This window comes from Vulpes lagopus, chromosome 8 (genome assembly GCF_018345385.1).
Source record: "Vulpes lagopus strain Blue_001 chromosome 8, ASM1834538v1, whole genome shotgun sequence".
In the NCBI taxonomy this organism is placed as follows: Eukaryota; Metazoa; Chordata; class Mammalia; order Carnivora; family Canidae; genus Vulpes; species Vulpes lagopus.
Window position 1 is genome coordinate 99,957,270 of NC_054831.1, and position 13,658 is coordinate 99,970,927.

Here is a 13,658-nt window from a genome sequence, read left to right on the forward strand (position 1 = left end):
TTTCATATGGAAAATTAAATGATGATTCTTGTTCTTCATAGAGCAAAAGGAAAATAAGTTAGTGAATAAAATTTCCTCAACTTTCAGATGATCCTCCCCCAAAAGTCTTTCTTAAATCCTCAGTACCTGCTGCTGTTGCGTCCCTATCCTAGAGCTAACTGAAAAAGACGTATCTGATTTTTGCTCTTGTAAATGAAATCTACCACGATGTCCCATGATTTCAAGAGCACTAACTCCAATGGATGAGTTACATGGAGAGAACTCAACATGGGGAGAACTACTGCCCCAAGGACTTGAAAAGTCCAACTGACCCCTACCCCAAACTAGAAGCCCTTGGAATGGCTTCCTGCTCCATGGTTTGGTGATTTGGGGGTCACACATACTCTTAAGATGCGAGCGCGGCGATGTTGGAGGTACGCAGTGGCTTACCTACATGCGAGGTGCTAGGGGCAGGTCCTTCTGTCCCAGGTACTTCTCTCTCCCTCTCTCTCTCTTTCTCTGTCTTCCACAATGTCTCTCCTGCCATTGTGAAGAGCTCTTCTCTGAAGGTTTTAGAATTTCAGTCTCCCATCAGTCCAAGTCAATTTAATGAATGTTGAGCCTTGTGAATCCCTAACTCCTGTGGGACATTGAATTTCAGTCACGGGAATGGGACAGTAGCAAGTGAACCTGTACAACCACAGCAGCCATCTGACCTGAAAGTCTGAGAGCAACGTCATCCAGCCTCAGCTTGGCCCCGAGGACCCCTGTTACTCTACTTGCATGTCCTTGACCTCCCTCTCATAAAGCTGCAATACTGTCCTTGTCACCAGAGACTCTTCTGACCCCAGCCAGGTCCAAATGAAGGCAGGGACGAGGGCTCCCACAGCAGAATGCCCCGTGGAAATGTTTGCCAGAGTCGCTCTCACTCCTTCCACAGCCATCAGTCTCAGATTTTTTTTTCTTGTAAAAGCAAAATAAATTCAATATTTGCCTACTGGAAACTAGAGCTAGTACAATTAAGCACAGACTCTCGTCTCCCGATTGTCTCATAGAACAGACTGTTTGGGATTGCATTTCAAAAACTTACAGCTGATTAGTTTTTCTTTTTATCACTTTTGCAGAGACATGCGAGAAATGAAAAACCTTTTAAGCAAACTCAGGGAAACTATGCCTTTACCATTGAAAAATCAAGGTAAGTCTTGTCGTTTCTCTTTGAGGCATAGGATGTTTTTAACGTGATAGCCTTGGGACCTGTTTCTTGAGATATTACAAATTTGTTTTACACAAACTATGGAAGGCACTGAGTATACACTCTTCTCTGTTCAAGAAGATACGATGATGAAAATGGAGCCCCCCAGGTGAACACAGTTGTGCTCTGAGTAGAGCAGAGACACACTCTGACCCTCAAACAGAGGCCTTCCCCACTGGCTTCCCCCGTCAATAGCAGGTGTCCTCAGGTGGGGCAAACAAAAGAACTGGAGACTTGGCTCTTGTCTTTAAGAAGTTTACAGCCTAGAGGAGGACACTTGAGAAATATCCAAAGGGGGGGGGGGTGCCTGGGTAACTTCGTCAGTCAAGTATCTGACTCTTGGTTGCTGACCAGATCATCATTTCGGGGTCCTCAGATCAAGCCCTGCCTCAGGTTCAGTGCTCAGGGTGGAGTCGGCTTGAAATTCTCTCTGCGGGGGCTCTCTCTCTTTCTCAATAAGTATATAAAATCTTTAGAAAAGAAAAAAAGAAAGAAAAAGAAAAGAAATAGGAAAGGGGAAATAAAGGAAAGGAAAGGAAAGGAAAGGAAAGGAAAGGAAAGGAAAGGAAAGGAAAGGAAAGGAAAGGAAAGGAAAGGAAAGGAAAGGAAAGGAAAGGAAGAAGGAAAGAGGAAGGAAGGAAGGAAGGAAGGAAGGAAGGAAAAGATAGAAAGAAAAATTTCCATAGAAAGACCTCTGCCATCTAGATGTTTATTTAGTATTCTAAAAGAAGTACTAATAATTAACATATATTGAGGTCTTACGGCCTCCCACTGTGATGTCTGCACCCAATTCCAACGTGCAGGAGTGGTTTTCCACACCACCAATCTGTGGACACGGGCACTGAATTCTGAGATGACCTGGATGCAGCTGCAGATCCCCCGAGCTAAGGGCTACGAGACTGCCCTCTCCCACCACTTGAGATGTACGGGTTGGAAGTTCCAAGGACCCCCTCTACGCACCAGGTTAATCTGCTAGAGCGACTCACAGAACTCAGAGAAGCATGTTATGTGCTAGATCACCAGTTATTATAAAAGGAGGTAACTCAGCAACAGCCAGAAGTCAGATGCAAGGGGAGGGCGTGGGGAAGGACAAGGAGATGCCATCCCTCCCCCAGCGCACCACGCTGCTCAGGTCTCCATGCGTGCCCAACACGGCAGCTCTCCGGGCCTGTCCTTTGTTGGTTTTTATGGAGGCTTCGTTACACAGGCATGAGTGATTACATCCCTGGTCATTGGTGATCGAACTCAATCTTCGGTTCCTCCTCTTCCCCAGCCCTTCGGGTGGGAATGAAAGTTCCAGCCCTCTAATCACACAGTCGGTTCTCCTAGCAACCAGCCCCCATCCTTAGGTGGGTTTTGAAAGTAACCTATTAACATAACAAAAGACACCTTTACTGCTGTCATCACTTAGGAAATTCCAGAGATTTTAGAAGCTTTGTGCCAGGAATGAGATGGAAGCCAAAAAAAAAAAAAAATATATATATATATATATATATATATATATATATATATATATATATATATATATATCACATATGCCTTACCATAAATCACAATATCACTACCACTACCCTCAATACTTTATGTGTATTAACCTCTTTAATTCTAGTAACATCTCTGGGGGAAATGCTATTCATGTCTCCCAATTTACAAGAAACTGAGGCAAAGGGAGATGAGCTAACTTAGCCAAGGTCACAAGGACTGTGGGATGTGATCCCAGAGCCTCTGGGAATATGCACTGTGACACAGAAATGGGGAGATATTTTCCCTAGGATGTAACTTGCATGACAGAAGGGCCTCTACATGCTTCTGTCCCCAGAGCAATGCCTAGAACATAGTAGAATAACAGCCAGCATACATGATAAATGTGGGCCCCGGGAGCAGACTAACTGGCTTGAACCCTGGGTGTTAGCGCTGTGGGCACCTTGCAGGGGTTTCAGGAAGCAGATGCGGTGTGGTGATGAGAGAGGCCTCTGCCCACAGCATGGCAGATTGTTGCTAGAAACACGCCTGGTGGTGGGGACCGGGGACTTTGGATGAAGGCAACCCTCGGGTTCCAATGCTGACTCTGCCACTTACCAACTTTGTGCCATGGAGCAAGCAGCTTCACTTCCAGCCATCTCAAATTCCTCATCCCTGAAAAGGAGAGAATAGCATCACTTACTCCAGGGGGCTATTGGGGGGGTTAAATGAAGCACCGCAGGTCTTGGGTCTTCTCCCAACCTCTCAGAGAGCAGACGCTGGACTGAGGCTCTACTGTGATTACTGCTGGTGGTACCAGTATTCTTTACCAGCAGGCCCGCCCGGCTTGGCTCAGGAAGATGCCCCGTCCTCACCAAACAGAACCACCCCGGCTACTGCTCATTGGCCTTGAGCCTGCAGTACAGAACATTGGTCCCTGGGACTTGTGGGTGGAGTTCAGGTCTGAAGCTATCCTCAGTTTCTTCATATGTTTGGCAAGTACCCCTAGTCGACAGCGGGGAGGCCCCACAATCCACTGCCCGGGAGGACAACTGCCAGGGCCCTCACACTGAACGGTACATGTGCCATGTGGTCTCTATTTTAAATCAAACCCTCCAGAACATTCCCTCTACATCTCATGGAAATACATCCGACAGTTCCCGAAACACGCAGTAATGGAAAAACAGAAATTTCATTTTATTTACTTAGGGCATTTTTATCATCCTGAAGACTAGACATATTTTGTATGACTTTGTATCACTTTTATCAACAGAAAAAAAAAGTAGAATTTTAAATATATTTTCAATATAATAATAGTAATAAATGATTGATACTGTGAGGGAAAGCATGTATTATTCCCTTTTCACAAATAAATGTGAATAATACAAATAAATGACACTCGGGATTTATTTGCTGGTTTTTTTTTAAGGTTTTATTTATTTATTCATGAGAGAAAGACAGAGACATAAGCAGAAGGAGAAGCAGGCTCCCTGCAGGGAGCCCGATGCAGGGCTCAATCCCAGGACCCCGGGATCATGACTTGAGCTGAAGGCAGACACTCAACCAGCAAGCCACCCAGGTGCCCTGATACTCAGGATTTAAACCTTAAATCTGTTTAGAACCTGAAAAGGAACAAGCTAGGAGATTCAGGGACCTGTTCAAGAGATATTAAGGCAGTAGGATTTTGAAGAACAATTAAAAAAAAATTGAGGTGAAGACTTCAATTCACGTAAAGCCTTCTTCACCTAGGGGAAAAATGGGCCCCTTGGCATGTGATGCCACAGCTCTTGTTCTTGAAGTTTCCTGGGGACTCATAGCATGATGTCACTATGAGCTGACCAGGAGAGAAAGGGGGATGTAAGTCTGAACCGGAGGGTCTGAGAAGGCCCAAGAGAAGGAGAGCAGGCCCTCTTGGGTCCCTCTGGGAACATTCTTTAGCAGATGCATATGGCACCATTTTAATGAACAAATCGGCCAGATTCCTGTGTGTGACTCTGTGTACCAGGATAGGGCGCAGGAGCTTTCCCGTGACCTTCCTGGAATCCTTTAGCAGCTGCTCTGTTTATTATATGGGTGTAGGTGAACATATGCAAGAAACAGTACACGGTGAAATGTGGAAAAATATATTCCAGGCCTTTTCTCCAGGACCTTATTGTCAAAACATCTTTGTAACTGGATGAAAACCATTATAGAAAGCCATCTGGTTTTCTTCTGGCTTCTTCTTTCCTTTCTCTTTTTATTCCATGTGTGTTTGAAGCAGAGAGACAAAAAGGGAAAAGATGCCACTCCTGGGTCCCTGTGTTCCTACCTCCAACCCTGACCATGTGAAAATCCCACCAGGTGGGCTCTGGGGATCCTACCCTGGAAGCACCCAGATGTCAGTGTTCTCGGGGCCTCACTCTCCTCCTCACCTCGGAAACTTCCGTGTTTATTTTAGCATTTAAAGATTCAATCGTGTCTTCCCCCTTTCCCACCACAGTCACCCCTTGAGTTGACAACTCAAGTGTGTTTTAAATTGCTTTTCGGTGACAAATGAAGGGAGGCAGCCAAGAGCAGGAGTTTTAATGGTTCGTGATGATGCCCTCGTTTTAGGCAGGGCCTTTTCTTTCCCATCCTTCCCGTTTAAGGCTGGAGACAAAGGCATGAAAGAAAAGTGAGCTGCCCTCTTTCTAAGTCAGCCCCACAGCAGGCTCCTGACCATGTCCAGGTCTCCTGGCTCTCAGCCCGCTCTTCTTTCCAGGGCTCCAGCGCCTCTCCTGTCCTACATTCTGGGTCACTGGCAGTGCTGTAGGGAGCTTCATTAATTATGATAGTCTTGCTGTGTCAAATGGATTACAAATGGAACCACCTGTGGGGAGCCCACAAGGTGACTGACAAAGGCTAAAAGGAGACCGAAAGTGAAGGACAAGCATCTTCTAGATGTTTGTTGTAATCAAACAAAACAAGTTGGCAGGAAAAAAAACTCAACCTGAAAGGCAGTTTCACCTTTTCCAGAATTCTGACTTAATGAAGGCTAGGGGGTGTGTCTGTGCATTCATTCACTCTTGCCTAGAATCTGGTTGTTGATACCAGAATCTGTTGGTCAGAATCAGTCTGAAGCGGATCAGCTGGGAATTGAATCTGTTCTAGAATGGGTCCGCTCCTAGAGCCGGGCTTCTCCAGACTAAACTGGATCTAGAAACAGTTGCCCCAGGTTCATATTGGGTCCACTCCAGTCTGGACCTCCCGTATCCACTCTAGCTATGTCATGCAGAAGCGTTTGCTCTCTGGCTGAAGACCGTTAGGCAGTTATGCCACCCGGTTGCCTACAGATGACCTCTTAGGTCCTTTCACCAGGGACTCCCATAAAGACTTGTGTGCTTCAATGTGGGGTCTGAATGTCACTCTGAGTAGTTTTTACACTGGCAGCCCCATATCCTCGGTAATCTCAGCCACTTGCCATCCAGGATTCAGTATGCCATATGTACTTCCCCTCTCTCCTCCAATTAATTCACACGTCACCGATCACATAGCACTTTCTCAATGCATTACTCTGGGTTCAGTCCCTACTCACAAATGTTACATGCCTACTCATTGCCTGCTAGAGGAAGAACTCATTACCCTAGCATCTGGTGTACCCGCCATCATCGAACATGTGATGGTAACCTATAATGTGCCAAGTTCTGTGTCCGGGGCTGGGGATATGTATCCTTCTAGAGGCTCTCTAGTGCAACAGAAGAGACTGGGTGAGAATCACCTGGAAAGCCTTCCCAAATGACGTGCTTCCCATCATAGAGATTGAGATAATGTTTTGGGGGTAGGGCATGTGATTTCTGGAAACACCTCACACACACACATGCACTATTGGACAAAGAACTAGTGCTTAGAATATAACAGTGCCATAATAGCTAGACACAGGTCATTCCAAGGACATATGGGATTCTCACCTAGCTCGATGTGAGTTGTAAGAGGTCGGGGTGTGGGATGGGGAAGAGGGCTGTTGGTTATCGAGAATTGCTTTTTGGAAAGAGAGGAGAGATGTCTGAGGATGAATGAGAGTTAGCCAAAGAAAGAAATGGAAAAAAGGATAAAGAAAAAAGAGGTGGGGGGGAAAAAAGAGGGGGGAAATCCAGAGCCTAGGTAGAAGATTCTGGATCTTGAAGGTAGATGAGGAAATGAAAGGGGAGGGCATTTTGATGAACTACAAGCACTTCATTAGTTGGGAAAGTGGCTAGAAAAGAGCCATGAAAGATTTAAAAAGTGGGTGGGCCTATATCGTGAAGGCCCCTATAATCCACGTTGAGGTTTGGACTTTATCCTGAAGCCATTGGAGGGATCCAGTTAGGAGGCAGGTGCAAAAATCCAGGTGAGGAACACCTCAGGTGTGCCCAAGAAGCGGGGGAGTGAGGGGGCAGGCAGAGAAGAGGACATGAACAGCTAATGGGTTGCATAAGACAAAAGACAGAGTCAAGGAAGAAGCCCAGGTTCACAGTTGGACAGAAGGGTGGACGCTGGCGTCTGCTAAGTTGGAGAGAACAGAGGAGGAGCAGTAGAGAGAGAGAACGGTGATGTTTTGGAGATGAAAGAACTCCAAGAGTGGGGCTCGATGGTGAAGAGCGGGTGTACACGTCTTAGGCTGATGTGAGACGTGGGAGCTGGGAGGTTGGAAACACATATTTAAGCATCTCCGCATAAATGGTAGTTGAAACCTTAAGAACAATCGGCACCAGCCAAGGAGTGTGTGCATAGACACACGCCCTGAACGCCATAATTTAGGTTTTGAGAGGAAAGAACTGAGGTTTCTAAAGGGGACTGAGAAGAAAATCGGAAGAATGTTATGAAATAAAGTTGCAAGCTAAGCTTGAAGAAGGGATTGTCATTTGTCCAAAAAGGGAGGACTTTTCAGGAAAAAGAAAAGGCACGTATAAAGGCAGAGGGCAAGAGAAGGCATGGCCAATTTAGGAAATTCTATCTCTGCTATTCCACCCTTCAGTCCACCCTTCATTCCTGACTGGACTGTTTACTTGAACCCACATTCAAGTTGCCTCTGACCTCCATGACTTTGTTCACACTGTTCTCTCCATCCAGAAAAATCCGTCTCCCCCTTCATCAGATGTCCAAGTTCTCCTCAACCCTTGTGGCCCAGAGCCAATACCAAGACCTCCATGATTTTCCATGATCATTTTCTTCCTTCTCTGCTTGGGAGACAATTCCCTGTCTTAGGAGTTGTCATAGTGTTGTGTATCTGTGTCACTCTTACGGCATTTCTGATGATGCATCATGGTTACTCAAGCAAACATCCTTGACACCAAGAACCACCTTCATTTTAGGCCCCCTCGGGTATGATCCCCAGCACCCAACATGGAGCCTGCACCTAGCAGCCTTTGACTCATGCAGGGCTTCTCAGAGCATGGCCTCAGGACCAGCAACATCAGCTTTTCTGGGAACTTGTAAGAAAGATCTAAGTTGATCTTGCCCATTGATCCAGCAATTCTGGAGGGAGGGCCAGCAGTCTCTACTTCGGCACACCCTCAGATGATGCTTAATGCAACTAATGTTTGAGAACCAGTGAGTGATGGTCTCCTTTCTTTTTTCTGGAAGAGAAATTTGCAACTACCATTATATCATGAGCACTTCTCTTGGTTCTTTTTTTTTTAATATTTTATTTATTCATGAGAGACATGAGAGAGAGGCAGAGACACAGGCAGAGGGAGAAGCAGGCTCCATGCAAGGAGCCTGATGTGGGACTCGATCCTGGGACTCCAGGATCACACCCCGAGCCAAAGGCAGATACCCAACTGCTGAGCCACCCAGGCATCCCACTTCTCTTGGTTCTATCTGAGAACATAGCATTAAACTCAAATGTTCAATTATTTGAAAACTTCATATTTTTATGTCCTTCTGTTTCTTAACATAGCATCTATACAAGAAATCTTGTATTAGCAAAGGAAATTTGAGCAAAAATTGAGAAATGGTATCATTGTGCCCTAGGAGGTTCCAGTGTCCCTGGCTTTTGTAATACCCAGGAATTAAGCTTCGAATGACCAAGGTTTGAACTTGCCAATGGCTGAATTGCATAGTCTCCTTTTCTTCCGCTTATCTCCTCTACTTTCCTCCCTCCCTTTCCCTTTCTCCACTTTTCATTTTCAGATCTAAAACTGTCCTTGGTTACAGCTGTCTCAGAGCATGCCCTTTGGAGAAAAGATGCTATAAAAGTCTCAAACATGTACAATAAAAATCAAAGGTTTTCCAGCAAGGTCAGGTGGATTAGCCCAGAAAGCTGAGAATGAGCGGGGAAACGTTCCATTTTGTTCCCAGGCTTTTGGCAGCCTGTAATTTCAGAGACAGGATTTCAATCAATGTGGAAAGACATCTTTCCTTGGAGTTGAATCCACTCCAGACCATTCCAGGCGTATTGACTGCTGGTGGATTTCAGCATTTACTGTCCGTGTCGGCTTCCTAGGGTGTAGAAAGCTGCTCTGAATTTCTGCCAAGGATTTTGGAGTTTTTGTGTCACCTCAGCCCTAGGTGATGTTCAGACAAGCTCCAGGAGAGGCAAAGGTGTCACAAATGCTCCACAAGGATGCCCCAAGCCAGCAGTTGTCCTACAGGCAGCCTGTCCTCTGCTGAGCATCTGAGCACTTTCTCATCAATTCTAACACTTCTATTCATGTGAGTGCTGTGTGTGCGTGCGCGTGCGTGTATATATAGCACTCACAAGTGAATGTATGTGTGTATATCTATCTAACTATATATAGGCAGGTAGATATGAAAAGAAGCTGAGTGAGGAGAATTTCAATAGCACAAAAGGCCTTTTGATTCACTGTAATGAATGCACAGATACAAAGGTCAGTCTTGATACGAATCTCATAATACCTGTGAATAATACCTGTGTGCTTTGAATACAAAAAGAAGAGGATACGGGAGCAAACGTGCCCCCGCAGCGCGCGCGCACACACACACACACACACACACACACACACACACAGTTTCTCTGTAAATACAACATGCAGTTGACATTTCCGCATGTAGTGGGAACAATACACATCCATGTTGCATTTTATAATATGTAAATACCCATTAGGTCACTCCCCAGATCTCTTAAGGGTTTGCAGCAAGGGAAGGATATATGCGGGCATTTGGGAAATAGATCTTCCAAGTCTTAAATGGAAATAAGGAGACTTTTCCTCCCTATAAATATCTTCATAGTTTTGAGGATTCTGTTCGAGCAACCACTGAATTCCTGGTGAACCTGTGTTTCAGGAAGCATAGCCAGTATACAAAGAGATACCAAAAAATGAAATTCTTTACTCTTCACAGTCTGCTGTAGCTTTGCCATCTCCAAGTAGGTTAAGTTTGTTGATCATTTGGTGGTCAAAGAAGTAAGAGTCCTAAAACTCATGAGAAAAGGGGGTTATCATTTCTTTCTGTTCTAAATAGACCATGAATCATCTCTGAGAGATTCTCCTGAGAAATGAGGCTCACATACAGTGTTTGACATTGCTTTCAGTCTTCACTATTTGGGGCAAGTTTAACTATACAAGGGAGAGGTCCTATTTTTAGACTCAAAATGTTGACATCCAGAATATAGTGAAATGCTTTTCACCACGGAAAGGACAAGGAGCATCCGTTTTTTCTCCCCATTAGCGGAATATGAATCTTAAGAGAGAAAATTCATCCATGGAGACTGGGAGAGTACACCGTGTTTGATTCATTTGGTGTCCTCAGCTGGGGCACCTGTTTTCTTCCTTGACTCTGACTCGCTACTTTGGTTCCATCTAAATGTATAGCATAGGGCGCCATTCCAAGGAAGCAGTGAGTGATGCTAATTTACAAATAAGTATGACACACGGCAGCCTTTGGGGAAGGGGAGGGAAAGCCCAGGCACTTGGATGACCCACTGCACCGAAGAGGACTGGAAAGCCCAAACTTCTTGTGCTCTTGATAGTTTACTGAGTGTCCAGGCTCAGTAACCAAGAAAAGCCAACCCTCATCTCCAAACTCATTTTTTTATGGAAGCGAGGCACATTTTTCACTTTATCCACCCCCTCATCCAGTTCCTGATTCTGGACTCTTTCCCAAGGTCCTATATCCTCAAGGTTCGGATGGGGAAAGGAAGGAACCCCCTTGGCTCTGCTCTTGGAAGATAATGCAACTGATCCTGGCCAAGCTTAGGTACATAAACAGCTGCCAGAGCCAACCAACTATTAGGTGGCCCCTAGCTCCATTCCAATCATGTCCTAGTGCTGCCCACACTGGCAGTTTCCAAGTCATGTCCTTGTGGTCCCTGTCCAGCCCCGGGGACCAGACTGCCTGTTCTGCTGCAAGAGGCTAGGCCTACCCACCCTCTCTTTTGGTTTGCACCATTTCTTCAAAACCAGTTCACTAAACTGAATTTGGTTTACCAGTTTCTTCCCTCCTCTACTTGTCATCGTGCTAAAACTTTCAACATCAAAACTTACCAATTTAACACTGGGCCATCTTCCCGGGATGCCCTTGTGTACAGAAATCTATAGAAATCGCTAGCCAAAGACTCAACAAGGAAGAGTTGAGAAACCTCTTTCAGAGGCATGAAGTAGGCGCGTGGAACCACATTCTTTTACAATGGTAAAGAAAAATAGTTAACAATAGCTCTATTTGCTGAATGCTTCCTCTGTGCTAGGCACCTAGGATACCAGCCAAGCTTCATGTTTTTCACAGAGTATTTCATATAATCTTCATCTAAGGTAAGTATTAGTAAACCCTAGTTTACATTTGGGAAAACTGAAGCGTAGCAAGCTTCAATTTACACGTTCAAAGTCACAGAGCTAGGAGATAGCAGAGGTGGGTTTAGAAAAGAGGCCAACTTTACCCCAAAGCATGGGCTCTTTCTAAAAAGCTATATTTCCCCCAACTCAGAAAGGGCCTCCAAGCAGCTTGCTTGTTTGATTCTAATTAGTGGTTCTCAACTGCAGTCTATGTGCCCCCACTACTACCACCACCACTAAACAAAGAACGTTCGTCCCCATGTGGGGACATTTCTGGTTGTCACAACTGGTGGGGCAGCATTACCATCATCTAGAGAGTAAGTAGGGCCAGGGAATGCTGCTAAACCCGCTATGGTGCCCGGAACAGCCCGCACAGCAAAGAATTATCTGGTCCTAAATGGCAATAATGCTGAAGTCAAGAAACCTTGATCTTAAAAAGGTGGATTTTAAAAGCCAATTCATAAAACCCAGGTTACTGTGTCTGTAATTCGCTCATATGTACATTCTGTTCCATCACAGATGACAGCAGCCTTCTAAATCTAACTCCCTACCCCCTGGTTAGAAGACGGAAGAGAAGGTTCTTTGGGCTGTGTTGTCTGGTCTCAAGCTAGGCAGCTCCTCCTGGAAACCCACGATCGTGAAGACCTGAAAATATCACAGAACCTGAGGACCTCCAGACAGCTGAACCATAATTATTGGTTTTTGACTATGTTTTCTATGCTTCCTTATTACTTTTATTCGCTTCCCCCTACCCTTTTAAATGATTTTACATTTGAAAGCAGCTGCTGTCAAGGGGAAAAAAAAAAAAAAAGATTCGAAAAGCAGGCTGTTTTTAAAAGGATTTTTAAAGCTGACATTGTGCATGTCTGCTCCAAACCATACCATGACAGATGCAAGAATTATGGTTTTTAAATTATTTAAAGGTTTTTTTAAATGTACTATACAGAGAAAAATTATTTCATGTATAATAGTATATCTTTAGCTCTTGCTGATCTCATGTGAACAATTTATCATATATGAAAGTCTTTAAACATAGAAACCTATCTAAAACTGCAAAACTGTGTTCAAAAATCCAATCAATATTATTAGAAATATTATAATCAAACATACACCACCTCACCTATTGCTTTGTCTGCACTCATTTACATTTAGTCTTCCATTCTGTCAGAATCCAAGAGCTTCTACATAAAGATATCTTAATTTATAATGCAACAAAAACCATATATGAGAAGTATTTAAATTTTTGTAAATACACAATAATCCTAAGACCTTCGTACAATGCATATGGGCAACTAATTTCCTTTTGATCCAATGGTGTCTTTTTCAGCTTCTTGGAGAATGAAGTAATCCAGTTAGAAAATGGTGTAGTAACATATACAATTACCCTCAAATGTAAAATTGAATATTATCACATTTTGTTCTAATTGAAATCTGAAGCATGATGTCTGCACATCAGCATAGTGTTAAATCTTATAGGGCATGCTGGAATTAGCTCAGATCGTAAAACTATTTAACATTTTACGTTAATAAAATCTTTTTAGTTACGCTAAGCTTGTCTCATTTTAGATGACTATGCAGATATGACTTTTCCAATGTGTACTTGGTGTCTTGTCTTATGCTTAGAATCTTGAAAGCAGGACACATTAAGCAATACTATATTTTAGAAAGGAGGAAGCCACACGCTTTGTTTTTCTGCGCACAGCTTTGTTATGATCTTCCTCACTAAACTTGTAACATGGTACAAATTGTGTTATATTTTCCCCTGTTCTTCCTTGGCCCTTTACCCAAACAGAATTTCCCATGAGTTGAGAGAATCAGGCCTTTGGACTTCTTTTCTTGCTTTCTAAAATCTGAGAAATCCTAAAGTCAGACAAGAGGCACCAGTGTCTAGTACAATAAAAGGATGAACTAGATGCCTATGAGTGGTTTATCCAAGATGCATCGTTAATCCCAACCCTATACTTTCTCAGTACTTATGTGCACAGGCATTTATATGTCCAATACTATGGCCCAACAATAAATACATTAAAGCTGTTAGCGTTAGTGAAGATGGAGATTAGGTTTATTTGAGCTACCAGAATAATTCTTGTATTAGACTGACCTATACAAAATTGCTGGTATTTGACTGTTTTGACCCACAAAAATGGCAATTTCATATGGTTCAACCTAATATCTGATGTTGTGAAAATTATACTTGGAATTGTCTTCTAGCTTTTGTGATTGAAAGCAAAAGGCTTAGA

General features: G+C 43.9%; 1 protein-coding gene across 3 annotated transcripts in view; it reads left to right on the forward strand.

The window, feature by feature from the left end:
* Positions 1 to 13,331, forward strand: part of LOC121497330 (regulator of G protein signaling 7 binding protein) — a 98,734-nt gene extending 85,403 nt beyond the window's left edge. For 2 of the 3 annotated variants that reach the window (XM_041766831.1, XM_041766832.1), the window contains exons 5-6: positions 1,104 to 1,174; positions 11,938 to 13,331. In XM_041766831.1, the coding sequence (XP_041622765.1) occupies positions 1,104 to 1,174; positions 11,938 to 12,029 (163 nt within the window). In that variant the 3' untranslated portion in view covers positions 12,030 to 13,331. Of the gene's footprint in view, positions 1 to 1,103; positions 1,179 to 11,937 lie in introns of those variants that run through there. The other variant, XM_041766833.1, reaches the window with a different exon arrangement.
* Positions 13,332 to 13,658: the final 327 nt, after the last annotated feature.